The sequence below is a fragment of the Microcebus murinus genome, chromosome 16 (genome assembly GCF_040939455.1).
Source record: "Microcebus murinus isolate Inina chromosome 16, M.murinus_Inina_mat1.0, whole genome shotgun sequence".
Classification (NCBI taxonomy): Eukaryota; Metazoa; Chordata; class Mammalia; order Primates; family Cheirogaleidae; genus Microcebus; species Microcebus murinus.
In genome coordinates, this window is record NC_134119.1 from 63,728,309 (window position 1) to 63,755,789 (window position 27,481).

The 27,481-nt window shown below is 40.9% G+C and overlaps 4 protein-coding genes across 5 annotated transcripts in view; 3 read left to right on the forward strand and 1 right to left on the reverse strand.

The window, feature by feature from the left end:
- The window catches only part of LOC105869482 (uncharacterized), a 56,715-nt gene that overhangs the window by 1,219 nt on the left and 28,015 nt on the right, over positions 1-27,481 (forward strand). The window contains exon 2 of the mRNA XM_075993159.1: positions 1,111-1,201. Within this exon, the coding sequence (XP_075849274.1) occupies positions 1,187-1,201 (15 nt within the window). The 5' untranslated portion in view covers positions 1,111-1,186. The remainder of the gene's footprint in view (positions 1-1,110; positions 1,202-27,481) is intronic.
- Positions 1,117-9,385, forward strand: LOC105869486 (uncharacterized). Its single transcript, XM_012761329.3, is given in 6 exon segments — positions 1,117-1,201; positions 2,349-2,475; positions 2,632-2,724; positions 7,137-8,610; positions 8,612-8,699; positions 8,701-9,385. Coding segments are annotated over 6 exon segments (1,833 nt in total). The 5' UTR covers positions 1,117-1,186; the 3' UTR covers positions 8,737-9,385.
- On the forward strand, positions 14,081-24,287 carry LOC142861097 (uncharacterized). Of its 2 annotated transcripts, XM_075993155.1 has the most exons (3): positions 14,081-15,209; positions 18,373-18,499; positions 22,548-24,287. In XM_075993155.1, the coding sequence occupies exons 1-3, from the start codon at positions 15,195-15,197 to the stop codon at positions 24,179-24,181; spliced, it is 1,776 nt and encodes a 591-aa protein (XP_075849270.1). In that variant the 5' UTR covers positions 14,081-15,194; the 3' UTR covers positions 24,182-24,287. The 2 variants fall into 2 exon arrangements, with proteins under 2 accessions (XP_075849270.1, XP_075849271.1); XM_075993156.1 differs by lacking the exon at positions 18,373-18,499 and having other exon boundaries at positions 14,082-15,209.
- Positions 26,419-27,481, reverse strand: part of LOC105869489 (tropomyosin-like) — a 1,529-nt gene continuing 466 nt past the window's right edge. The window contains 2 exon segments of the mRNA XM_075993377.1: positions 26,419-26,772; positions 26,774-26,852. Of these exon segments, the coding sequence (XP_075849492.1) occupies positions 26,419-26,772; positions 26,774-26,852 (433 nt within the window).

The window sequence follows — 27,481 nt, forward strand, 5'->3', positions numbered from 1 at the left end:
TTGTTAAGACATTTATAAATGTACAAATACACACAAAGATTTACTATAAGGAATACATTAGAAGCTTAACATTTACTACAGCTTCCACAAAGCTTTGAAAATAATAAAATTTCTTATGGGGAGATACCTTATTAGTTGGCATTCTACTGTAAAGATGAGCTTCTTCCTATTTATTTATTCATTCATTCCAATTAAGTATTCTATCAATATGGATGAAGAATCCTGTCTTGTTAAGTTAAATGACATGTAGATTAGCAACTATTTTGTTGAGCTTTATTGAGGTGTATTTTATATACCGTAGAATTCACCCATTTCAGGTACAATTCAGTGATCTTTAGGGACTTTGAAGAATGGAGCAAGCATCCCCAAAATTCAGTTTTTAGATCATTTTCATCCCCCAGTTGCACTCTTCATGCCTTCTTTCAATTGAACCTCATTCTCACCGCCAATCCAGTGAAACCACTAACCTACTTTCTATATACATTTGCTTACTCTGGACATTTCATATAAATGAAATCACACAATCTGTGGTTTTTTGTCACTGGCTTCTTTCCCTTAGCATAATGTTTCCAAGGTTCATGCGTGTTGTAGCATAAGTCAGTACTTCATCCTTTTTTTTTGAGAGTCTCACTCTGTTGCCTGGGCTAGAGTGCCGTGGTGTCAGCCTAGCTCACAGCAACCTCAGACTCCTGGGCTCAAGCAATCCTACTGCCTCAGCCTCCTGAGTAGCTGGGACTACAGGCATGCACCACCATGCTCGGCTAATTTCTTTCTATTTTTAGTAGAGACGGGGTCTTGCTCTTGCTCAGGCTGGTTTTGAACTCTTGACTTTGAGCGATCCTCCCACCTCAGCCTCCCAGAGTGCTAGGATTAGAGGTGTGAGCCACTGTGCCCCGCCGTACTTCATTCCTTTTAATAGCTAGTAACATTCCATTGTGTGGATGTGTCACAATTTGTCTATCCGTAAAACAGCATTTTGGTCCTTGGCAGTTTGGGGATATTATGAATAACGTGGCTATGAACATTCGTGTGCTGATCCACAGTGCACATTCATGTTGGTGAGTGGTATCCCTGGCCACCTTTTCATGTCTCCTTTTTTGCCCTCCTTAGCACTTTTCAGGAACAATTTTGCATTCCCACGAAGTGCATAACTCAAGAATCTACAAATTTCCTGAATAGGAGAAAAATGGTGATGTTGAAGGTGAGTAGGACTTGCCTCTTGCTGTTAAAATTCCATCTCACTACTCAGATTGTCACATAGTTTTCTCTCTCTTAGGAAGACTCAAGGAGAACAACAGACATTTGAGAACCTGTTGTATGACAGGTGCTTCTTTCTCCCTCTTGAGTTGACTTTGTATTTGCTTTTTTTTTTTTTTTTTTTTTTGAGACAGAGTCTCACTCCATTGCCTGGACTAGAGTGCCGTGGCGTCAGCCTAGCTCACAGCAACTTGAAACTCCTGGGCTCAAGTGATCCTCCTGCCTCAGCCTCCCAAGTAGCTAGGACTATAGGCATGTGCCGCCATGCCTGGCTAATTTTTTTGTATATATTTTTAGTTGGCCAATTAATTTGTTTTTAGTAGAGACGAGGTCTTGCTCTTTCTCAGGCTGGTCTTGAATTCCTGACCTTGAGTGATCCGCCCTCCTCGGCCTCCCAGAATGCTAGGATTACAGGCGTGAGCCACTGCACCCGGCCTCATGTTAGATTTATTACATAGAGAGGGAACTAATGTATGTAGGTGTACTTGTCCAAGGTCCCAATACTGGGAAGGGAAAGAACCTTGGGGTGTGCTCTGAGGCACTTGGTTCCACATCATGACATTGAATGATGCAGTTAATGTATGCAGTTTTTGCCATAGGTATACAGAGGACCCACTATGTAGCTGTCCCACACAGATCACCTTAAGCCTGTTAGCTTGCAGATATTAAGGAAAAGTGATAGCATCTAGGATTCAAGTTTGAGAGAGGGGGACATTGGGCATTATCAAACAGGTTGGGACTGAATTGCTATATGTCGCTCGGGTTTTTAGCAAGAGTCACTGAGATCTAATTACAGGTAGCCCGGGATACAGCATTTAGAGTCCGATAGGGTTGTTTACAAGTAGATTCAATGATTGCACGAAGTAAAAGTCCAAGACTTCTCTTTCGTTGTTGCACTTCTGGAGGAGCTCAGGAAAATCAGTGTGTGTCATTCTCAGGATAGAGACAGAATGAGTGCGAATCTGTAAGTTGACCTACATCCCTGGACATCAAGAACAACTTCTCACCTGTCTTCTCTGCCCGCTCAGTGCCACTGCTCTCCCAGTAATCATTGGTCATGATACTGAGGTTGCATATGTTGGGTATTGTAGGAGGCAGTGACATTCAAGGATGTGGCTGTGGTGTTCTCAGAGGAGGAGCTGGTGCTGCTGGACCTTGCCGAGAGGGAGATGTACCGAGATGTGATGGTGGAGAACTTCAGGAACCTGCTCTCATTGGGTGAGGACAGCCACCCTTTGTAATGGAACATCAGGTCCCAGCAGTGACTTTATATCCTTGGATATTTAAATTTGAGTATACAGTGGCAACCTAAATTTCCAGTAAATTTTACCTAGAATTGTGTTGGGTTAAGGATGTTATTTGGCATGTTCATAGGGCATCAACCATTTCACCGAGACGTATTCCACTTTCTAAGAGAAGAAAAGTTATGGATGCCGAAGACAGCAACCCAGAAAGGAGGGAATTCAGGTAAGAACAAAGCGACTGTATGTCCCTGTACGTGACTCTCCTATCTATTTACTTCTGTCCATGACGGTTTCCCTTGTCCTGGGAAATTACCAAACTTCTTTCCTGGATTAATAAAACTGCCTTCTGGCTGCTTGTCCTGATCCCACCCTTCCTACCCTGGCATCTGTCCTCTTCATAGCAGCCAAAGTGATCTCTAAGAAGTATAAGTCAGATTGCCATTCCTCTGCCCAACAGCCTTTGTGGCTTCTTATTTTTATTAATGTTACAAGCTCTTTAAGTGGCTTTTAGAGACCCTGTGTTCTGCTCTTTGCCCCCACTGCCTCTCTGACTAGTACACCTCCTGTCCTCTCCCTCTTGGTCTGTCATTTCCAGCTGCATTGTCCTTCCTGCTGTTTCTCGGTCCTGCCAAAGACATTGTATTGCTTGTTTTTGATAACCAGTTACCACAAACTTAGTGGATTCAACAGCAAACATTTATTATCTTTCTATTCTTTAGGCCTGACATCTGACATATCTTACTGGGCAACAGGGCATCTGTAAGGCTTTGATTTTTGCTATGCTCTTGAGAAGTAACCTTCACTTTTATCAGTGTCTACGAACTGTCCACACTCCTTGGCTCTCATTTCCCTTCCTCCGTCTTCAAAGGCAGCAACTTTGCATCTCTCACCATTCTTCTACAGTCATGCTTTCTGCGCCTCTCTGCTTATGCCTCCATCTGCCACCTTTCGGGTCCCCTGTGATTGTGTTGGTCACTCCCGAATGACTCGGGAAGATTTTCCTATTTTCTAGTTAGCCGACAAGTGACCTTAATTGCATCTGCAACCTTAATTCTCCTTGCTGTGTAACATAACCATTCGTAAGTTCTGGAGATTGGGTGTGGACATCTTTCAGGAAACATTATTTTGTTTACTACAAAAGCTTTTGCCTCACGACTCTTCATTCTGCTCTTCTCTCTGATTGGAGTGCCCTTTCCCCTCAAATCCTTCTGGCCCCTCCTTTGGTTTATTCAGATCTCTGCTCACTTTTAACATGACATAGGCTGTCTCCAACAACTGTATTTAAAATAGCATTCTAGCTGTACTCTTCTCGGCCTGCATTTATTGTTTCTCATATATTTTTTGTTTACTGATCACCTCTCCTTATTGCCATGTAATCTCCAGAAGGAGGAGATTACCTGTTTTGTATATGGCTGTGTCTTTAGTGCCTACACTACTCACCCCCACCCCCACCCCGTACATGGCAGGTATCTATATTTGTTATCGGGATGAATGAGTTCACGTATGTGGGGACTTTGCTGTCTGTAGGAATCATGGAGATAGCTAGTAAATGATACACAAATCAGAGTACATGAAATATATTCATCCCACAGTAATCACGAGCTTTTGGTTCCAGGACTCCCCACAGATACCAAGATCCAAGGGTGTTCAAGTCCCTTATATGTGTGAAGTATTTGGATATAACCTAAGCACATCCTCCCATATACTTTAAATTGTCTCTAAATTATTTATAATAACAAATGCAATGCTTATATGTCACTTAATTTACATGGGTTTAGCACAGTACCCTGAGTGCAGCTGATTCAAGTTTGCTTTTTGGAATTTTGTGAAAATTTTTTCCCCCAAATATTGTTGGTTTCACTGTTAGTCAAATCCATGGATTCAAAACCCACATATATAGAGGGCCAATTGTATATCGCAGAACATTTTTTTTTGTCGGCAGATGGCTGTCAGTCCAATTTCAACTTGCTTGGCTTCCTTTGAGATGATTGTGTTTTATGTGTATGCAGTTGACCCACATCCCATGGAAACTTCTAAGCATTCTTTTTGTGGCCACACTGCATAACTTGCTTCCCCTGTGCCTTACTCTAGCTTTCGATAGGGAGCATATTTCTTTTCTGGCAAGAAATCCTTGTTGATTGAGGATTCTGATGTCTACTTCTCAGGCAGCTTCCCTACATGTGGAGAATGAAATCTCAATTTCCTGATTTCCAGCTACATTTCCTTTGAAACATTTATCCAATCTGCAGCTCCTTTGCCTTTTCCAAATTCTATATGCATGTCATTGTCCCCAGGTTTTTCCTTCCTTCTCCTAGAGAGGGAAGAATGTGGATGAGGGTGACACAGGCCACACAGCTGAACGTTGACTATGTTTTTGGTCATCTTTCTTCAAAAATATACATATTTCTGCATTTTTATTTTATACAAATTTAACTGTTAAAAACATTAATAAATATAAACTACACAGTTTTTATTTTTATAAAGATCTAGTGCTGTATTTTAGACTGGCGAACTTTATGAACTGGAAGTAAGTGGGAAACTGCCCTGTCAATATACACATCCTGAAAGAGACTCTCCCTTCTCCCCAAAAACCTCTTATTTATAAGGTTTAGTGTCTTAAATATGTCCATGTGCCAGTGTGTACCAGTTAGGTATACACTTACCGATTGATATTTTCCAAGATTGAACCATCTGAAGTTAACTTTCCAATTGAATGATTCATTTCATTCAGGACTTGGTAATATCCTGATCAGAATTTTGACTGTTTCATGAATGCAAACCACACTAAGAAACATATTTTATTATGGGTATCTGGGTTAGACAAACATTTTTCATGAGGATAGATTTCGATGGGTGACTTTAGTAGGGATTTCTTGTAATGACACCTTTCCTGCTTGTCATGATGCTATGATAATTTGTATTCTGGTTCTTTTTTGTAAATGCTTATTATATTTTACAGCTCACTAATGGTTTGTAGTCTTCATTTTAAAAACTTTTATAAAGGACTGTTTATCTACATCATAGGCTTTCTTTTCATTCCAGATGATTCTTGCCACCTTTCATAGTCTTATCAGGACCATCCTCCTTTGTACCTCTGCCAGATACAGCCTTGCAGATTCCTATCAAAACTGTAGTTGTCTGTCCCTTTCCTATTTCAGCTACCCAAGTTACTCTCCATATCATCGCAGAAAAATAAGATTAAGTACTTTTATACATATTATACAAAATTCCTATGCAAGAATATTTCAATATGTAGATATAAACACTCCTAGGTGTTTGATATTGAGCACTGTGAAGAGTTTAATCAATTACAAAATTTAAAGGGCCAGTATACAGAAGACTGCCCTCACATCACAAAAACTGCAAACTTGGGGAGTTTTTCAAAACTACCTTTATGTTTAGTAATTCACTAAAAAGACTCCCAGAACTCACTAAATGTTTTTATACATATGAATATGGATTCTTACAGGGAAAAGATGCATATTACAGTTAGCCAGGGGAAAAAATCAAATAAGACAGCATCCAGGGGTACCAAATAAGGACCTTCTATTATACTCTTCCCATAGAGTCAGGATGCATTACAGTCCAGTGGTTAAGGCTGACTTAAACATAAGAATACTGCCAATCAGAAAGCTCACCTGGCAGGGTGCGATGGCTCACACCTGTAATCCTAGCACTCAGGGAGGCTGAGGCAGGTGGATTGTTTGAGCTCAGGAGTTGGAGACCACCCTGAGCAAGAGCAAGACTCCGTCTCTGCTAAAGAAAATAGAAAGGAATTAGCTGGACAGCTAAAAATATATACAGGAAAAATTAGCCAGGCATGGTGGCGCATGCCTGTAGTGCCAGCTACTTGGGAAGCTGAGGCAGAAGGATTGCATGAGCCCAGGAGTTTGAGGTTGCTGTGAGCTAGGCTGAGGCCATGGCGCTGTAGCCTGGGCAACAGAGTGAGACTCTTTCTTAAAGTAAAAAAAATTAAAAGAAGAAAAAGAAAAGCTCACCTGGCCCTAGTATGCAGAGCAATTATTGGGGCCATTATTGGTTAAGTCTTGTGTGGTAAAGCAGTCTCCACCTTCAATCACATTGTTGTTCTTTCTGATGTGAGCAACCCCCAACCCCCAACAAAGGAGCTGGCAGCCATAAGTTTAAGTTATATTTTTTTGACTATCTAGAGTAACCCACTGTTTGTACCCAAGGAAAAAAAGATACTCTCCTCAGGCATTACACTTCAAGATCCTAGAGATTATCTTTCACATGTTGAGGACAAAGTCCATACTGTTTTTGTAGCTAGCTTAATTTTTTTAGAAAGACATATAATATAAATGCAAATATAGAAAGTATTGATTATATTATTACTTTTCCTTCAAGTTCTTTTGATTTGTATTTCATTATGTATGTTCTAGTATTAGTTTTGTAATTTTTCATGGAAGATTTTAGATTTGACTAGTAAATTCACTAGAAATAGTAACAGGTTAAATGTATGTATCATATTAATTTTTCTAGTAAGTCTTTTATTTGTGAAAAAGGGAATGTTCCCTGTGTTTATTAAAATTTAGTGCCATGTCTTTAGTTTGAAATCTTGATAACACTGAACAAAGGCTTCATTTATTCACATGTCTTAATTCTGTGTTCTGACAGGAGGCAAGAATCAAACTGAGATTGAGATTACTCCAGAAGCAGGACCACATGAAGAACTGTCCTACCAGCAAATCTGGGAACAAATTGCTAGCAACTTAACGAGGTCTCAAGACTCCCCTATGGTAAATAGCTCTCAGTTCTCCAAACAAAGTGATTTCCCATGTGAGGTTGAGGCAGGACTATCTATAATTGACACAAAAAAGAAACCTTTTGAATGTAATGAGTGTAAACAGTCTTTCAGTGATGTCTCTGACTTTGAGCTTCATCAACAATTACACTCGAGAGAGAAGTCTCACACATGTGATGAGTGTGGAAAAAGCTTCTGTTATAGCTCAGCTCTTCGTATTCATCAGAGAGTCCACATAGGAGAGAAACGCTATAAGTGTGATGTGTGTGGTAAGGAATTCAGTCAGAGCTCACATTTGCAAAGTCATCAAATAGTCCACACTGGAGAGAAAGCATTCAAATGTGAGCATTGTGGGAAAGGCTTCAGTCGTAGATCCTCACTTAATGTTCATTGCAGATTACACACTGAAGAGAAACCTTATATTTGTAAGGAATGTGGGAGGGGCTTCATTCATGATTCCCAGCTTCAGGAACATCAGAGAATCCATACTGGGGAGAAACCATTCAAATGTGAGATATGTGGTAAGAACTTCCGTGTTAGGGCAAGACTTAATAGGCATTCCATGGTTCATACAGGAGAGAAGCCATTCCGATGTGATACATGTGGTAAGAGCTTTCGTCAAAGAACAGCACTTAATAGTCATTCCATGGTCCATGTAGTAGAGAAACCATATAAATGTGAGCAGTGTGGAAAAGGCTTCATTTGCAGGGGAGCTTTTGATAAGCATCAGATGGTCCACACAGGAGAGAAACCATATAGTTGTAAAGAATGTGGGAAGACCTTCAGATGGTCCTCATGTCTCTTGATCCATGAACGAGTCCACAGTGGAGAAAAACCTTTTAAATGTGAAGAGTGTGGGAAGGGATTTTATACAAATTCACAACGCTGTTCCCATCAGAGAGCCCACAATGGAGAAAAGCCATACAAATGTGCAGAGTGTGGGAAGGGATACAAAAGGAGCTTAGATCTTGAGTTTCACCAGAGGGTCCATACAGGGGAGAGACCCTACAAGTGTAAGGAATGTGGGAAGAGCTTTGGCTGGGCCTCATGTCTTTTGAAACATCAGAGACTCCACAGTGGGGAAAAACCATTCAAATGTGAACACTGTGGGAAGAGATTTACTCAGAGTTCACAACTTCAATCCCATCAGACAATCCACACTGGAAAAAAGCTACACAAATGCGAGGAGTGTGGGAAGGGCTATAATAGTAAGTTTAATCTTGACATGCACCAGAGGGTCCACAGAGGGGAGAGACCCTATAATTGTAAGGAATGTGGGAAGAGCTTTGGCTGGGCCTCATGTCTTTTGAAACATCAAAGACTACATAGTCGAGAAAAACCATTCAAATGAGTATGAGAAGAGATTTACTCAGAATTTACAAGTTCATTTCCAACAAAGATCCCATATGGGAGAAAAGCTGTACAAATGTTAGGAAATGTGGGAAGGGCTTTAGTATCAGCCTTAGTGTTTGAAAAAAGAGGGAGGCTTCCCAAGTTATTAAAGTCTGATGATAGCAGTAGGATATCCATATAAGGATTTCTGTCCAATACCACAACATCTGTTGGTTTTTTTTAACACACTGTGACATGAACTTAAATAGTTTTATTGTTGTATTTAGTTTTCATAGTAAAAATACTTCCATATTCTTTCACTTGTAAGAATAATGCCTAGACATTGAAAACAAGTACTTTAGTACAAAAAAGTCTAAAGAAGAAAATGGAAGATAGTAGAAAGTCACTAGAATGAATATTTTAGTAAGCATGCTATAGCATATCTGCATATAGATAACAATTGTATATACTTTTACAAAACAAGGAACAAAAGTTTCTAATGGGATTGTTCCAATTTGAAGGTAATGTTAAATGTTTTTTTTTTAATAAATTGGTCTTCAACATAATTTCTAATGCCTGTAGTATTCTGATGTACTAAGTATTTTTCCCTTAAACAGTTTTCTGCTGATGAACATCACTGTGATAATCAATTTTAATGACAATATGCTTAGACTATAATCCCTAGTTATTTAATCAAACATTAATAGAAGTGTTGTGAGGGTTTTTCATAGATATTCACTCCCTAATGACTTGGCTTTTAGTAGGCATATTATGCTAGGTAATCTGAGTAGCCCTGTTGAATCAGTTGAAAGTTCTTAAGAGTAAAGCTGAGGCTGGGCGCGGTGGCTCACGCCTGTAATCCTAGCTCTCTGGGAGGCCGAGGCAGGCGGATTGCTCGAGGTCAGGAGTTCGAAACCAGCCTGAGCAAGAGCAAGACCCCATCTCTACTATAAATAGAAAGAAATTAATTGGCCAGCTAAAAATATATAGAAAAAATTGGCCAGGCATGGTGGCGCATGCCTGTAGTCCCAGCTACTTGGGAGGCTGAGACAGGAGGATCGGTTGAGGCCAGGAGTTGGAGGTTGCTGTGAGCTAGGCTGACGCCATGGCACTCACTCTAGCCTGGGCAACAAAGGGAGACTCTGTCTCAAAAAAAAAAAAAAAAAAAGAGTAAAGCTGAAACTTCTCTGAATGAAGAAATTACTGTACCTGTTGGTAACATCTTCTCAAGGGTTAGAATTCCATCTTGGCTTTACTGGTGGCCAGCCATATGCATTTGGAATTGCTCAGCCAGTCCTGCAGTTATAGAGTTCCTTGCAATAAATCTCTTATATATGTCCTACCGTAGAATTCTCCACAGGGATGTGTGGACATGAACCCAAGTGAGTGTATTCAACAGGAGAAATAATCACACTTTTTGGCAATGAGAATCCTTATTGTCAAATGGCACATTGATATGATGATTGGACCTGGTGAGGAGGAACTAGGAACTAATCTAGGCAAATATGTAAGACACATGAATGTCAGAGTGAGGGAACAAATCTTATAAATTTTTACTGGCCTTCACCTCGGTGAAATATCCACAGGTTCACAAATGTGGGCCCATTGAGATATCTTTCTAAAGTATAGGGCTAGTACCACATGGCCTCTCCTTCAAACAAAAGTGTCACAGTGCCTAGTGGGCTTTCTGTGCTGTTGGATGCTACTTAGTCTTTACTGAGGTGTCTACTCTGCCTTTTTTTGAGAGACCTGAAAATACTGACTCAGATTAAACTGTGATGTATCCCAGCTGCCATGTAATCTTCTCTGCCACTAGGACCCTATGATCCAAGAGATGTAAAAGTGATGGAAAGGTCATTGACAAAGTGATGTTTGGAGCTTTTAGCTGGTTCCAGCTGGTCAGTCAGGACACAGATGCATAGAATCTTGGAGCAAAGTCCTGCTGTCTTCTATATATACTTACTCTCCTTTTGAGATGCAGTTTTGGGTTTTGCTAGTGTTCTTGGCAGAGACAGAGCACTTAGCCATGGGCTACCAAAATTAGCACATGGTCTGAGTTTTCCATCATAAATGGGGTGTTGCTGGCCCCTCCATTTATTTAAGTTGCCTGTGCATGTCAGCATTCCATTTGGAAGTGGTATATATGAGATTGGATTTGTGCAGGACTTGAAGCCACAGGCAAGTGCCCGTAAGGCTGATGGCCCCCCATTCCTGCTACATTACCTTCAGAGTGCATGAACATGAAGATACGTCATATAAAATTATTGTGTCTCAGCAGCAGAAAGAAATGGAATAAAAGTGAACAGAACCCAAGGGACATTGTGGACATCATTGGTTGGACCAATATATTATATACATTATAGGAGCCTCAAATGGAGAAAGAAAGGGACAGAGAGCTTTCTTGAAGAAATAAGGGCTAAAAATTCAAGTTGGAGAAACATGGGTCTGCAAATCCAGAAAAGTCAATGAACTATAAGTAGGATAAACCCAAAGATAACCACTCTGAGATACATTACAATGAATTTCTTGAAAGACAATCTTGAAAGCAGCAAGAGGAAAGTGACTTGTCATGTACAAAAGATCCTAAGTAAGATTTTCAGGTTTCTCAGCACACCTCCAAGGCGACAGGATACATTCTCAGTGCTCGGGGTTGGGGGTCAGGAGAACCCTGTGTACTGAGAATTCTGTATTCAGCAAAACTGTCCTTCCAAATTGATAAATTAATACTTTCTTGGTCCAGGCATGTTGGCTAATGCTTGTAATCTCAGCACTTTGGGAGGCTGAGGCGGAAGGATCGCTTGAGCCCAGGAGTTCAAAAACACCCTGGGCAAGATAGGGAGACCTCATCTCTACAAAAATGTTAAAAACTAGCCATGAATGGTGGCATGTACCTGTAGTTCCAGCTACTCAGGAGACTTGAGGCGGGAGGATCACTTGAGTCCAGGAGTTCAAGGTTACAGTGAGCTATGATCACACCACTGCACTTCAGCCTGGGCAATAGAGCAAGACCCTCTTCCTTTTTTTAAAGAGAATTACAATGGTATTTTTTGCAGAAATGAAAAAATCCATCCTAGCATTCATGTGAAATATAAAAGGATTCTCAGTCATGTATTAGAGCATGTCACTCCCAATCCCTGTCCTCTCTCCATTGGTCCAGAGTACTGATTGTGGTCTCCTCGCTTGTTCCCTTTCCAATAATACTGACATAATTGGAGGAATCTGGGCTTCAGGAAGTTGTGTCTATACAATATTTTCGCTCGAGGAGGACTCAGGAAGAGATGAGGACGCCTCTCAATTTAACAGTCCACTTTACTGGCCAGGCGCTCAGGGCTGTGGGATTAGCTTCCCTTGGGCATTGAGGGAAGTGTAGTAAAAGAGCTTGGGGTAGTCCAAACACTTCCTCCTTAAAGGGTGAGATTCTGGACTTTTTCCCTTTGGCATTCGAGAAAGTGTAGTCCAAACGCTCCGTGGAGTTGCGAGCACTCTGGCTCAGGCGCTCTTCGCGGTTTTCTGGGACGTAGTCCAGTTACCCCGTGGACTCGCGGGCATCTGGCTTTGGCCGGTGGACCCGGGGGATTCTGGGAAGTGTAGTCTAGTAACCCGGTGGAGTCGCGGGCTCTCTGGCGTTGCAGGCGGACCCGGGGATTTCTGGGAGTTGTAGTCCATTAACCCAGTAGAGTCGCGGCCACACTGACTTTTGGCACGTTGACCCAGGGAATTCTGGGAAGTGTATTCCAGCAGCCCCATGGAGTCGCGGGCTCTTAACGCTTTTCGTGGTAATTCGAACCATTTATGGGTCTTCGAGGTCCTTTCCTACGTGTGTGCTTACGTCTGGAGCTCGCAACAACCAGGCTATCGGCTAAGGGGAAGAGAAGTCTCGTCGTAGAGCAAGGGTTTGGAGGGGAGAGGGCGGCGGTTTTCATTCCTGTTGGCGGAACTTTCTGGCGTTTGGAATTGTCCTCGTGCCCCCCAGCCCCAAGGGGTTTGGGACTTAGTCGGGTCGTTTTGGCTGGTTTGAGGGTTTCCAGGTCTCTCAGCTTCCTTAATCTGCCTCCCACCACCCCAACGTATGGGGCCATTTTCTCGCAGTATAACGTTCGAATCTTTCCCTACTTCCGTTGCTATTTTTTAAAATGGGCATTTTAGGACCATGCTAATAGAATTTGCCCTTAGTGGCGCAAGGTGACACATAACAAGGTCCCCACACGTTTGTGTAGTTCCACAAAACCAGGCTTTCATTGATGCTTGTTTAATCATTAAAGCCACAAGCTACATGTAGTTCCTAAGGAGGAAATTCTTAGTACTACCGGTTCACTTGGTAGTGCTAACAGAAAAAAAAAAAAAAAAAAAAGCAAAAACAACCAAACTTTGTAAAATAATTTAAAGAAGTTTGTTCTGAGCCAATGCGTGTGACCACATCCTGGGGAGCCACATCCAGAAAGCCTTGAGTAAGGGGTCCCAAGGCGATCGAATTAGATTTTGGTTTTATACATTTTAGCGAGACAGGAATTGCAGGTAAAATCATAAATCATGGAAGGTATATATTGGTTTGGCCCAAAAAGGCTGAACTGGACATCTGGAAGGAGGGCTTTACAGGTGGGTTCAGAGATTTTTTTGATTTGTAATTGTATAAACTAAAATAAAATTTTAAGGGTCACCCCTCACCAGCTGACTGAATGGACCCCCCTCGTGGCCAAAGAAATATCCTAAAATTAAATTGTCTGCCAGAAGGAGGGAGAACAGACATGCCTTATGCCCCCCTCCCTTCTTGGAAACATCCTTTGTAACCCATTAACAGGCCTAAGGGTATGCAATACAGACCTACAGGTCCTCAATTTACACAACAAATCTCTGGCTTTTCTCTGGTAAATAGCTCCTTATATTAAAAAATTCCAAGCCTTTAGACAAAGCTTACTGTCTTTAACCTATTACAAGCCAAAAGAATCTTTAAACCTACCTATAACCTATAAGCCCCCCCCTTTCTAGATGTCCCACCTTTTTGGGCCAAACCAATGTATGCCTCCCATGTATTGATTTATGACTTTACCTGTAACCCCTGCATCCCTGAAATGTATAAAAGCCAAACTATAACCCAGCCACAGGGAGTCTACTTGCCCAAGGCCTCTTGGCAGTGGCTCCGTGTCATGGTCCTCAAATTTGGCCCAGAATAAATCTTTTTAAAATTATTTTACAGGCCGGGCGCGGTGGTTCACGCCTGTAATCCTAGCACTTTGGGAGGCCGAGGTGGGTGGATTGCTCAAGGTCAGGAGTTCGAAACCAGCCTGAGCGAGACCCCGTCTCTACCAAAAATAGAAAGAAATTAATTGACCAACTAAAAATATATATACAAAAAATTGGCCCGGCATGGTGGCACATGCCTGTAGTCCCAGCTACTCGGGAGGCTGAGGCAGGAGGATCGTTTGAGCCCAGGAGATTGAGGTTGCTGTGAGCTAGGCTGACACCATGGCACTCACTCTAGCCTGGGCAACAAAGTGAGACTCTGTCTCAAAAAAAAAAAAAAAAATTCTGCTGTAAAGACAAGCTTCCACTTCTCCCTGATTTATTCATTCACTTGTTCAACTGTAAATATTCTGTCAATATGGACTCAGAGGCCGGGCACGGTGGCTCACGCCTGTAATCCTGACACTGTGGGAGGCCGAGGCGAGTGGATCACTCAAGGTCAGGAGTCCAAGACCAGCCTGAGCAAGAAGAGAACCAGTCTCCTCTAAAAATAGAAACAAATTAATTGGCCAGCTAAAAATATATAGAAAAAATTAGCTGGGCATGGTGGCACATGCCTGTAGTCCCAGCTACTCAGGAGGCTGAGGCAGCAGGATTGCTTGAGCCCAGGAGTTTGAGGTTGCTGTGAGTGAGGCTGAAGCCATGGCACTCACTCTAGCCTGGGCAACAAAGCGAAACTCTGTCTCAAAAAAAAAAAAAAATGGACTCAGAATCGAGTATTGTTAAGTGAAATTACATGTAGATTAACAATTATTTTTCCAACTTTAGTGAAGTCTGTTTTGCATATCATAGCATTCACCCATTTGAGGGGTATAATTCAGTGATCTTTAGGAACTTGCAGAATGGGTTAATAATCCCCATAATTTAGTTTAGATCATTTTTGTCCTCCCACAAGGAGTTGAACTCCTTGTGCCCACTTATACAAACCTTAGTCTCGCTGCAAATTTGGAGCAACCACTAACCTACTTCTTCTGTATATAAACTGGGCATTTCATGTAAATGGAATCACACAATCTGTGGTTTTCTTTGAGTGGCTTCTTTCACTTAGCATAATGTTTTCACGGTTCATGCATGTTGTAGCATGAGTCAGTACTTCATTTAATTTCCAAAAACATTCCATTGCATGGATATGCCACAATTTGTCTATCCGTTTACCCACAGGTGGACATTTTGGTTGTTTGCAGTTTTGTGTGGTTATAAATAACGCTGCTATGAACATTCATGTGCTAATTCGCAATATCCCTGGCCACCTTTTCATGTCTCTTTTTCTACCTTCTGTGGCACTTTGCAGGCATGATTCTGCCTTCCTGTTAACTGCATAACTCAGGGCTCTTCAGATACCCAGAAGTAGGAGAAAAATGGCCACATTCAAGGTGAGTAAGCCTTGCCTCTCTTGCTGTTAAAATTCCATCTCACTACTCAGACTGTCATGTGTTTTTTCCCTGTTTTTGGAAGACTCAAGGAGAACAATAGGCATTTGAGGACCTGTTGTGTAACAGGTACTTTCTTTGTCATTTATATTTATTTCTAGTTGATTTGGCAGATGAGATATTACACACTCCTGAGTGGATTCCAACTTCCATGGCCACCATCCTCCTTTGTCCCTTTTATGTTGATTTTGCATTTTTTTTAAATGTTTATGTAGTGGAAAAATGACTGGAAATTAACAATTCTCCCACTTCATTAGCTCCCTGCTCACAAATTACCCATTTTTGTCTTCTCACATTCATCTTCATGTACATTCGTAAATATATTTGTATTGATGATATAAGGTCTAATCTTAAATTGTCTTTTTATATATTGTTATATAATGTTCTATTTTTAGGATTTCATCATATTCCCATTGGATCAATATACACTTATAACTACCTCACAATTATAGACATTTAGATGGCTTAGGAATCTTGCTATTTTAAGAAACACCGTATCGACTGTTATATATAATATAACCTTTTCCCCTGAAATTAATTCTGGGAACAGTATCGGGTACTTTTGACATGTACCACATTGGCTGTTTTGTAGCTAGGATATTGCAACAGGCACAGCACAACCGGTTGTAACTGCTACTTCTTGCAAATATTGTAGTTTTCCTATAGGCAGAGCTAGATTCTGTGTTCTCCGTGCCTTTGTCATACCTTGCATGTATTGTATTTACTGGTCTCTTCTTATTCCTTTATGTAGTGAGCAGTTTGACCAAAGTAGTACGGGGCCTTCATTTAAAATATCCAGTGGTACTAGAGGATTTGCCAGTCAGTGTCTGTTCCTGCATTACAGAGCGGCAGAATGAGAAGATTCTTTGTCTCTTCATCTTCTTAAATATGGAAGAAGCAATATCTGCCATGATCAGGAACAGGTTTCTTACCATTTTTTCATGAAAATTTACTCCTCTCTGTGGTACCAGTGTCTCACAGGGGACATAAACCCAGAGCCACTTATACCTCCTGGTAGATTCCTAGTGGGTCTGGGGTACATCTTATGCTGCTGGCTCAGTGGGACATTCCGTTCCCAGGATGATGGGCCACTCCCAGCACACATAATGTTCAAGATCTCACATTGCTGGCTTTGCAGGCATAACATTATCCATCATGTATTTGGGTCACCCCTAGGCTGCCCACAGGGAAAGATGTAACTTGGGTGACATGTCTCCCGTGCACTCATTTAGCATTCAGTGACCCATTCGTGGGCATGGGGGCATTGGATTTTACCAGCTGACTCATTCGTGGCACAGTTGCGCATGCTCAGTTCCCCCCGTATATGGTTCATGAAGCCATTACACGGGACTAGCACTAGTCCAGTCAAAGGAGTGTGATATACCAAAATACCAGCCCACTGGGGCTTTCTTAGTTGAGGTTGTGAAATTGTGCCACTTTAAACCAGTTAACACAGGGCACCTCCAGCCCTCTCCCACGTGGCCAGGGTTAGATCCTCACTCGGTAAACCAGGGCTTGGGTTCTGCTGGCGTACACTGTGGTGTTGGGGATGCTGGTATAGTTCACCACTGTCAGGATGAGAGGGCCACTGTGGCCTGCGACAGAACAAGGTTCTGGGTAGCAGATCGAACACTCTGTCTGGTTACCTGAGGTGGCCACAGCTTGGGAGAACCTAACAAAGGTGTCGTGCTTCTAGGCCTTTGCTGCCTCATCCTTGTGGGAACAGCAGATTGACAGCTATTGGATAAGGATTGGGCTACAGTGGTGCAGTGGCACAGTCTTTCTGTCCCCGTCCTGAAGCTACTACCACTGCCAGCATCTATTCCCCTGGTTACTTGGCCCCGACCTTTCTGCCTCAGTTGTCTAGTAAGGACCCTGTGCCCCCTGGCTGCCATTTCCACCCTGGGCCTAGTACTCCACCCTGGGCTATCATTGCTGCACCAGTTCTGTGGAGCAGGTTCACTGGTTACCAGTTTACACGAGTCTGGCGAGACAGAGCACACTCACACAGCAAATTACACGAAGCAGGTTACTTACAGATTGGCAGCAAGGGAGAAAAGAATCTAGGAGCCGCTGTGGGCCAGGCCCTCAAGGCTCAGGAAGGCTTCTTAGGGCGGATGGAGAATAGACTGTGCATGTCGCACTTGCACTGCAGCTGAGGCACCCCATAGGGCAGCCTGACCTTGGTTATATGCCTCAGGGGCTACGTGACTTGCTGGGCAGTTTCTCCCTAACTCCAGATACTATATTTCCTAGGAGGGACAGGAACAAGGCTCAGGCTGGTGCAGATAACCTCTCTCTATGTCAGGATACTGAATTCTATTTCCTGTCTTATATCCTATGGAGGAAAAAAAAGATATTGAATTCTAGCACATTACACGGTTATTCTTAAGGACTATAAGCAAGAAAGGAGAGAATCTGTCCAAGGCCACCCTGAAAATTACCCCCCAGTTACCTTAAGCTTGTTAATGTGACAACTACTAAAGAAAAGTGGTAACATCCAGGGTTCAGATATGAGAGGGGGGACATTGGGTATCATCAAACAAGGTTGGGACTGAATTGCTAAATGTTGCTGGGGCAATTGGAAAGATTCATTGAGATCCAATTACATGTAGCCCAGGATACAGCATTTAAAGTCCGATAGGGTTGCTTACAAGTAGATTCAATGATTGCACAAAGTAAAAATCCAAGACAGGCGTCCACAAACTACGGCCTGAGGGCCACATGCTGCCCGCCAAGGACATTTATCCAGCCCAGCGGGTGTTTTTGCCACCGCTGCCTGTCCTGCTTAGCAGCCAACTCATCGGGGCCCACAGTGCGCACTCTCCAACAGTCTGAAGGACGGTGAACTGGCCCCCTGTTTAAGAGGTTTGAGGACCCCTGGTCCGAGACTTCTCTTTCATTGTTGCACTTCTGAGGGAGCTCAGGAAAATCATTGTGTGTTGTTCTCAGGATAGAGACCGAATGAGTGGGAAGTCTGTGAGTTGACCTACATCTCTTAACATCCAGAACAACTTCCCACCTGTCCTGTCTGCCTGGTCAGGGCCACCCCTTTGTCAGTAATCATTGGTCATGACCCTGAGGTTGCATACATTGGATGTTGTAGGAGTCAGTGACATTCAAGGACGTGGCTGTGGTCTTCACGGAGGAGGAGCTGGGGCTGCTGGACTCTGCCCAGAGGAAGCTGTACCGAGATGTGATGGTGGAGAACTTCAGGAACCTGCTGTCAGTGGGTGAGGACACCCACCCTTTGTAATAGAATATCGGGTCCCAGGAGTTACTGTGTATCGTAGGGTGTGTGAGTGTGCAGTAGGAACCTCAATTTCCAGTAAATATTACCTAGATTTCACCTGGAATGTGTTGGGATTAAGGATATGACTTTCCATGTTCACAGGGCAACAACCATTTCACCAAGATGCATTCTACTTCCTAAGGGAAGAAAAATTTGAAGTAATGAAGATAGCAACGCTTCCTGTCCTATTCCTCTTGCTCTTGCCATTTCCAGCCTTATTGTCCTCCCTGCTGTTTCTCATTCTTGCCCAAAACACTGTAATTCCTGTCGCTGGTAACCAGTTACCACGAACGTAGCCTATTACACAACAAACATTTGTTATCTTTCTGTTTGTTAGGCCTGAGGTCTGACGCAGCTCGCTGGACAGAAGTCAAGGTGTCTGTAGGACTTCGTTTTTTTCTGGACGCTTTTGGGGAGAAACCTTTACTTGGTTTACCTTTACACAGTCTAGGGACTGTGCAGTTCTTTGGCTCTCGTTCCCTTGCTCCATCTTCAAAGGCAGCAACTTTACATCTCTGACCATTCTCTCACAATCATGCTCCCTCTGCCCCTCTTCTTATGTTTCCATCTTGTACCTTTCAGGTCTCTTGTGATTGTCTTGGTCACTCCTCGGAAACCCAGGGGGAGCTTTCTGTTTTCTGGTTAGCTGACAGGTGACCTCAATTGCATCTGCAACCTTAAGTCCCCTTCCTGTGTGTCCTGGGGATTGGGTGTGGATATCTTTCAGAAGCCATTATTCTGTCTGCCACAGAAGCTTCTGCCTCACAGCCCTTACTTGCTCTCCTTTCTGATTGGAATCATCTTTCTCCTCAAAACCTTCTAGTCCCTCTTTTAGTTTATTCAGGTCTCTGCTCAGTTTTAGTATCATGAAATAGGCTGTCTCCTACCACCTTGTTTAAGATACCATCCTATCTTTATTCTTCACGGCCTGCATGTATTGTTTCTCATATATTTTTGTTTACCAGTCACCTCCGTCATTGTCTTGTCATCTCCAGAAAGGATAGTTTATCTGTTTGTTTATGGCTATATATATATATATCTTTATTGCCAGAAATAGTCCTGGTACATGGCAGGTATCTGTAAATATTTCTTAACCTGATGAATGAGTTAATTGATCGGGGACTTCACTGTCTATAGGAGCCATAGAGATGTCTAGTAAATGATACACAAACCAGAGTGAATGAAATAGGCGTCCCTTGATAACCATGGGGATTTCGTTCCAGGATGCTCCACAGATACCAAAATGCAAGGATGCTCAAGTCGATTATGTATATGGGAAGTATTAGCATACATGCTACACACATCTTCCTATGTGCTTCAAATCATTTCTAGATTATTTGTGATACCAAATGTAATGCCTCCACATTGTTCATTGACATGGAAGCAATGTAGTACTCCCAGTGCAGCTAATTCAAGTTTTTGCCTTTGGGAACTTTTTGCAATATTTTTCCTCCGAATATTTTTGATCCATTGTTGGTCAAAACCATGGATGCTGAACCCACAGATACAGAGGGCCAGTGTATGTTGCAGAATTTTTTTTTCTTTTGTCTTTAGATGGCTGCCTATCCAATGTCAACTTTCTTAGGTTCCTTTAGCATGATTGTGTTTTACGTGTGTGCAGTTGACCCACATCCCATGGAAACTTCTAAGCATTCTTTTCATGACTATACTTAGTAACATGCCTTCCCTGTGTCTAACCCTGGAGCTTTCCATAGGGAGCATATTCATTTCTGGGAAGAAATCCTTATTGAACGAAGATTCTGATGTCTACTTCTCAGACAGCTCCCCTACACATGGGAGAGAAAAATCTCAATTTCTTGAGGTTTTAGACAATAGCCAGCTTCCAGCTATATTTCTTTTGAAACATTTACCCATCTGCAGCCCATTTGCCTTTTCTAAAAGCTATTGATACATGCACATCAATACCCCAGTTTCTCCCACCTTTTCCTAGAGGGGGAAGAATGAGGATGAGGGTGACACAAGCTACCCAGCTGAACATTGCCTTTATTTCTGGCAAATGCCATCTTTCTTCCAAATCTGCATATTTCTGCATCTTTATGATATACAAATATAATTGTTAAAAATATTAAAGAATATAGATTTAACACAATTTTGCATTAATTTTTATGGAGATTTAGTGCCATATTTTAAACTGGTGAACTGGAATTAGGCAATTGCCCTCTCAAAATGTACACATCCTGAAAGATACTGTCTCTTCTCCTGAATAACCCCTTATTTATAAGTGACAATGTATTAAATATATCCTTGTACCGATGTTCACCAAGAGGTGTATAGTTACCTATTAATTTTTTTGAGATTCAACCTTTGGAAGGTATCTTTTAATTGGAAAAATTTACTTAAATCAGGACTTGGTGATATCCTGACCAAAGTTTTGGCCATTTTATGAGTGTGACCCATAGTAAAAAACACATCTTTCATTATAACCCAGACAAACATTTTTCATGTGTATAAATGTATATGGGTGACTTTAGTAGGCATTTCATGTAATGGCACCTTTACAGCTTGTCATAATGCTGTGATAATTTCTATTCTAGTTCTTTTTTCTAAATGCTTATTACAGGTTTTGACTTTATTTCACAGCTCACCACTGGTATATAGTCTACAATTTGAAAACAGTTATAGGCCTACTATATATCTGTAGGCTTTCTTTCCATTCCAAGTGATTCTTGACATTTTTGATATTCTCATCAGGACCATCCCCCTTTGTGTAACCACATGAGGTATGGCCTTTCAGAGTCCCATCAAAACTGTAACTGTCCCTTTCTCATTTTAGATCACCAAGTTATTGTCTGTATCCACATAGAAAAATAAGTATTTTTGTACGTGTTATGTAAAGTTACCGTGTATGAATACTTTGAATATGTAGATATAAACATTCTTAGATGTTTCATGTTGAGCATTGTGAAGAGTTTAACTACAACATTTACAGGGACAGTTTACAGAAGATTGCCTCCACTTTATACCATCTGCAAATTCACGGGTTTTTCAAAACTACCTTCAGATTCAATGATTTGCTAGAAAGACTCTCAGAACTCACTGCATATTTTTATACTCAAAGTAACAGATTTTTACAGGCAAAAGATGCATATTACAGTTAGCCAAGAGAAAAACCAAGTAAGACAGAGTCCAGGAAAGTACCAGATGAGGACCTTCTATTTTACTCTTCCCATAGAGTTAGGATATGTTACATTCCCAGGGTTAAGATTAACTTAAACATAAGAATACTGCCAATCAGGAAAGCTCACCTGGGCCCTGGTATGCAGAGCAATTATTGGGGCTCCATTATATAGCCATTACTGGTTGAGGCCCATGTGGTAAATCAGTCTCCTTTAGGTCACATGATTATTACCCCCCACCACCACCAAGCAGTGACCAGCCTAAATCATATTTTTTAGTGTAACCCTAAATCATATTTTTTCGCTATCCAGAGTGACCCACTGTTTGTACCCAAGCAAACGGGGATACTCTTCTCAGCCATGACACTTAAGGATCCTAGAGATTATCTCTTAGATGTCAAGGATAAAGTTCACACTGCTTTCTTAGTTTATTTTCTTTATATGGATATACAATATACATGTAAATACAGAAAGTATTGATTATGCTATTACTTTCCCTTAAAGTTCCTTTTGATTCATATTTCATTTTATGTATATACTTTATTAGTTTTATAATTTTTCATGTAAGATTTTAGACTGAGTAGGAAATTCACTAGAAATAGTAACAGGTTAAATGTATGTATCATATTAATTTTTCTATTAAGTCTTTTATTTCTCAAGGATTTTACATGAGACTTGCTGTGGTTCTAAATTGGTCTCATGCAAACCACAGACCATTGGTGCACTTGGAAAACACAAAGTTAACGTTCCCTATATTCATTAAAGTTTAACACCATGTTCTAAGTGTGAAATGTTGATAATACTGAACAAAAGTTTCATTTGTTCACATGTCTTAATTCTGTGTTCTGATAGGAGGCAAGATCCAAACTGAGATGGAGACTATTCTAGAAGCAGGACCACAGGAAGAACTGTCCTACCAGCAAATATGGGAACAAATTGCAGGTGATTTAACCAGGTCTCAAGACTCCATGGTAAACAACTCTAAGTTCTCCAAACAAGGTGATTTCCCTCATGAGGTTGAGGCAGGACTGTCTATAATTGACATGAAACAGAAACCTTTTCACTGTAATGATTGTAAACAGTCTTTCAGTGATGTCTCTGACTTTGAGCTTCATGAACAATTATACTTGCGAGAGAAGTCTCACACATGTGATGAATGTGGAAAAAGCTTCTGTTATAGCTCAGCTCTTCATATTCATCAGAGAGTCCACATGGAAGAGAAATGCAGTAAGTATGATGTGTGTGGTAAGGAATTCGATCAGACCTCACAAATGCAAACTCATCAGAGAGTCCACACTGGAGAGAAACCATTCAAATGTGAGCAATGTGGGAAAGGCTTCAGTTTGAAATCATCACTTTATGTTCATTGCAGATTACACATTAGAGAGAAACTTTATAATTGTGAAGAATGTGGAAGAGCCTTTGTTTACAGTTCACAGCTTCAGGAACATCAGAGAATCCATACTGGGGAAAGACCATTCCAATGTAATATATGTGGTAAGAACTTCCGCACTAGGTCAAGACTTACTAGTCATTCCATGGTTCACACAGAAGAGAAACCATTCCAATGTGATACATGTGGTAAGAGCTTTCGTCAGAGATCAGCACTTAATAGTCATTGCATGGTCCACACTGGAGAGAAACCGTACAAATGTGAGCAGTGTGGAAAAGGCTTCATTTGTAGGCGAGGTCTTTTTGAGCATCATACGGTCCACACAGGAGAGAAACCATATAGTTGTAAAGAATGTGGGAAGAACTTCAGATGGTCCTCATGTCTTTTGAAACATCAGCGAATCCATAATGGAGAAAAACCATTCAAATGTGAAGAGTGTGGGAAGGGATTTTACACAAATTCACATCGGTATGCCCATCAGAGAACCCACAATGGAGAACAGCCGTACAAATGTGCAGAGTGTGGGAAGGGCTACAACAGGAGCTTAGACCTTCAGTTTCACCAGAGGGTCCACTCAGGGGAGAGACCCTACAAGTGTAAGGAATGTGGGAAGAGCTTTGCTTGGGCCTCATATCTTTTGAAACATCAGAGACTCCACAGTAGGGGAAAAGCATTCCAATGTGAAGAATGTGGGAAGACATTTACTCAGAGTTCACAGCTTCATTTCCATCAGACAGTCCACACTGGAGGAAAGCTATACAAATGTAAGGAGTGTGGGAAGGGCTATAACAGTAAGTTTAATCTGGACATGCACCAGAGGGTCCACAGGAGGGAGAGACCCTATAAATGTAAGCAATGTGGTGAGAACTTTTGCTGGGCATCAAGTATTTTGAGACATAAGAGACTCCACTATATAGGAAAACCATTCAAATGTGAGGATTGTGGGAAGATCTTTGTACACAGTTCCTGCTCTAAAGACCAAGAAACAGACCACAGTGTAGAAAAACTGTACAAATGTGTGGACTGTAGGAAGCGCTACCAGAGGCGTTTGAATCTTGATGTGATTTTATCCTTATTTTTAAGTGATATATGATTGTACATACTTGAGGGGTACAAATGTGATATCAGATTACTGTATATATGTGCATAATGTATAATGATCACGTCAGTGTAATTAGCATATCCATTTCTTCAAATATTTATTTTTTTGTGTTGGGAAACTTCATACTTTGCTCCTCTAGCTATTTGAAAATAAACACTAAATTGTTAACTGTAGTCACCTGTAATGCTGTAGAACACTTTTTGAGGCTCAGGAATTTCAGAGAAAAAGAAAGAAAACTTATTCCTCCTGTGTAGCTATGCTTTTGTATTGGCTAACCAACCTTTGGCTATCTCCCCTCCCCCTACCTTTTTCCACCTCTAGAACCACTATTCTACTCTCTACTTCTAAAGATCAACTTTTTAAACTTGCACATATGAGTGAGAACATTCCATATTTATCTTTCTGTGTTTGGCTTATAAGTCACTTCACATCATGTCTTCCAAAGCTTATCCATGTTGCCACAAATGACAGAATTGTTTCCCTTTTTATGGCTAAACGGTATTTTATTTTGTGTGTATGCCTCATTTTCTTTATTCATTCAACACTTAGGTTGATTTTGTATCTTGGCTATTGTGGTATCTGTTCAACATACTGATTTCTTTTCCTTTGGATATATACCAAGTAATGGGATTGCTTGATCACTTGAATCTTGGTATGCATCAGAGTGTCCACATGGAAGAGAAACCATGGAGGTATGGGAAGGGTTGTATGTGCTTTATCCAGGCCTCAAATCTTTAACTTCATCAGAGTGTCCACTTGAAGGAAACCTTAGTAATGTGATTTGTGTCGTAAAGTCTTTACTCAGTCTTCATGAGTACAATCATCTGAGAGTTCACAAAGGAGAGAAATAGTGAAAATATGAAGCATGTGGTAAACACTTCAGTTTGAGTTCATGTCTTGTAATTTATCACAGATTATACATTATACATCCAGTGTCGTAGGAGGGAAAAAGTCACTTATTTAAGTTAAAGTCATTAGTTCTTCCATAGCTTAGCATACTCCAGTGGTCCCAGGACCACTGTAGCAGAGAACCCTTATAAGTGGTGCAATAGGGCTTCATTCAGAAGTTTGACAATTACAGTTATCATTTCAGTAGAGAGGCCTTAGTTTGTTCAGGCATTTACAAAACTCTAACGATGGATGTGCCAAAATTGATGTCTATTAGAACATAATCTACATGTATCTTTGTTTTCTGCTGTATCTTCAGAAACTTAACACTGATTAGCACTTTGTATGGGTGTTCAGTATGTGTTAAATGAATCAAAAGGAGAAAACATAATTTTGAAATTGTATCCAAAACGGGAAACCTGCAGAAAATAATTCAGGAAAACATGAATTGAAATGCATAGTATACCCAGTACTGAAATCCACAGTATTTTGAATTATTGCACTTGGCTCTGGGATTCCTCCTACTCTGTTCTGAAGTTAGATTCTTATTTTTTGTGGTTCTGTCTGTTGTTCCATTGGTTGTATGCAGTATAAATTCAATCTTTTGTAATGTTTCTCCTATTAATACAGGCTGAAAAGGTATTGTTAACTTTGCAATAACAGACCACTGCATATTTAACAATTTAAAATTTTCAACAATGTCAAGGCAAGATTTACAGTAACACTTTTAAAGTGTCAGATGTAGTTACATTGACAAAAATGTTCTTAGTTCTGAATTGATCATGGTTTGTGATTCTGCCTTTCCATGTAGCTTTGATGTGATTGCCTTCTAATTGCTATAGCATTTCTTTCGTTAAACTTGTCAGGTAGAAGCTATGCCAAATTTGAAGGACATCTTTTGTCAACCTCCTTACCCAACATTCTTTCCCTGTCTTATCAAATACCACGAGAAACTTACTGGAGTTCAGTAATTTTATTAAATGTATTATTGGGACAGGAGTAACATTTACATGCTCTTTATTGTTGGCAGGAAAAATAGGTCTTTTGGAAAGTAGTATCTGTCAGAATGTATACAGTATGACTGTTCGATCTGGAAATCACAGGATAGGAAATTATGATTATGAAATTCAAACTCTGAAAAAGTAGAAGACCACATTGATATTACCCCATTTTAAATGGAGAGAACAAGTGTTCAACAGGAATTCGTGTGAATTGTATTAATTCCTGATCTTTAAAGATCAGCCCTCAGTTTAAAGTTCAGCTTCGGGCAGGCTGACTGGCCGGCCTCAGGCAGAGTCAGGGTCAGAGGGAGAAGCTGCCGTAAGGCGGGACTGGGTGCTCTACATCTCATTCAGGTTAACTAGAGTCTGGTCCAGCATCCTTTGTGTACAGAGGTGCTCCTCTTTGGTACATTTCAGTTTATCTTCCAAATTAACTGTCTTTTCCAACTTGGCTACCGATCTCTCAGCAAACTCAGCATGGATCTCTGCCTCCTTGAGTTTATCAGGAAGAATCTTTATCTCTTCCTCATATTTGTCTTCTTTTTGAGAATACTTTTCTTCAGCAGCACTTAGACACTTCGGGTTCTGGTTCATCCGTCTGATCTGCTCATCCATCTCTTGGCAACTGGACTCTGCCAGCTCAGCTTGTTCCGCTGTGGGTTCCAAGTCTCCTTCAATAATTACCAACTTAACAAGCCACCTCTTCATACTTCCTGTCTGCCTCTTCTGCAATATGTTTAGCTTCTTTGGGTTGGATTTCTAGAGTTCCATTTCTTCTTCTTTCTTCTTTCTTCTTCTTCTTCTTCTTCTTCTTCTTCTTCTTCTTCTTCTTCTTCTTCTTCTTCTTCTTCTTCTTCTTCTTCTTCTCTTCTTCTTCTTCTTCTTCTTCTTCTTCTTCTTCTTCTTCTTCTTCTTCTTCTTCTTCTTCTTCTTCTTCTTCCTTCTTCTTCTTCTTCTTCTTCTTCTTCTTCTTCTTCTTCTCTTCTTCTTCTTCTTCTTCTTCTTCTTCTTCTTCTTCTTCTTCTTCTTCTTCCTTCTTCTTCTTCTTCTTCCTTCTTCTTCTTCTTCTTCTTCTTCTTCTTCTTCTTCTTCTTCTTCTTCTTCTTCTTCTTCTTCTTCTTCTTCTTCTTCTTCTTCTTCTTCTTCTTCTTCTTCTTCTTCTTCTTTCTTCTTCTTCTTCTTCTTCTTCTTCTTCTTCTTCTTCTTCTCTTCTTCTTCTTCTTCTTCTTCTTCTTCTTCTTCCTTCTTCTTCTTCTTCTTCTCCTTCTTCTTCTTCTTTCTTCTTCTTCTTTCTTCTTCTTCTTCTTCTTCTTCTTCTTCTTCTTCTTCTTCTTCTTCTTCTTCTTCTTCTTCTTCTTCTTCTTCTTCTTCTTCTTCTTTTCTTCTTCTTCTTCTTCTTCTT

Excerpts from the sequence above, each read along its gene's own strand:
- LOC142861097 (XM_075993155.1), top strand. Across the intron at positions 18,500-22,547 it reads CAGGAACCTGCTGTCAGTGG|GAGGCAAGATCCAAACTGAG; the intron begins GTGAGGACACCC and ends GTGTTCTGATAG.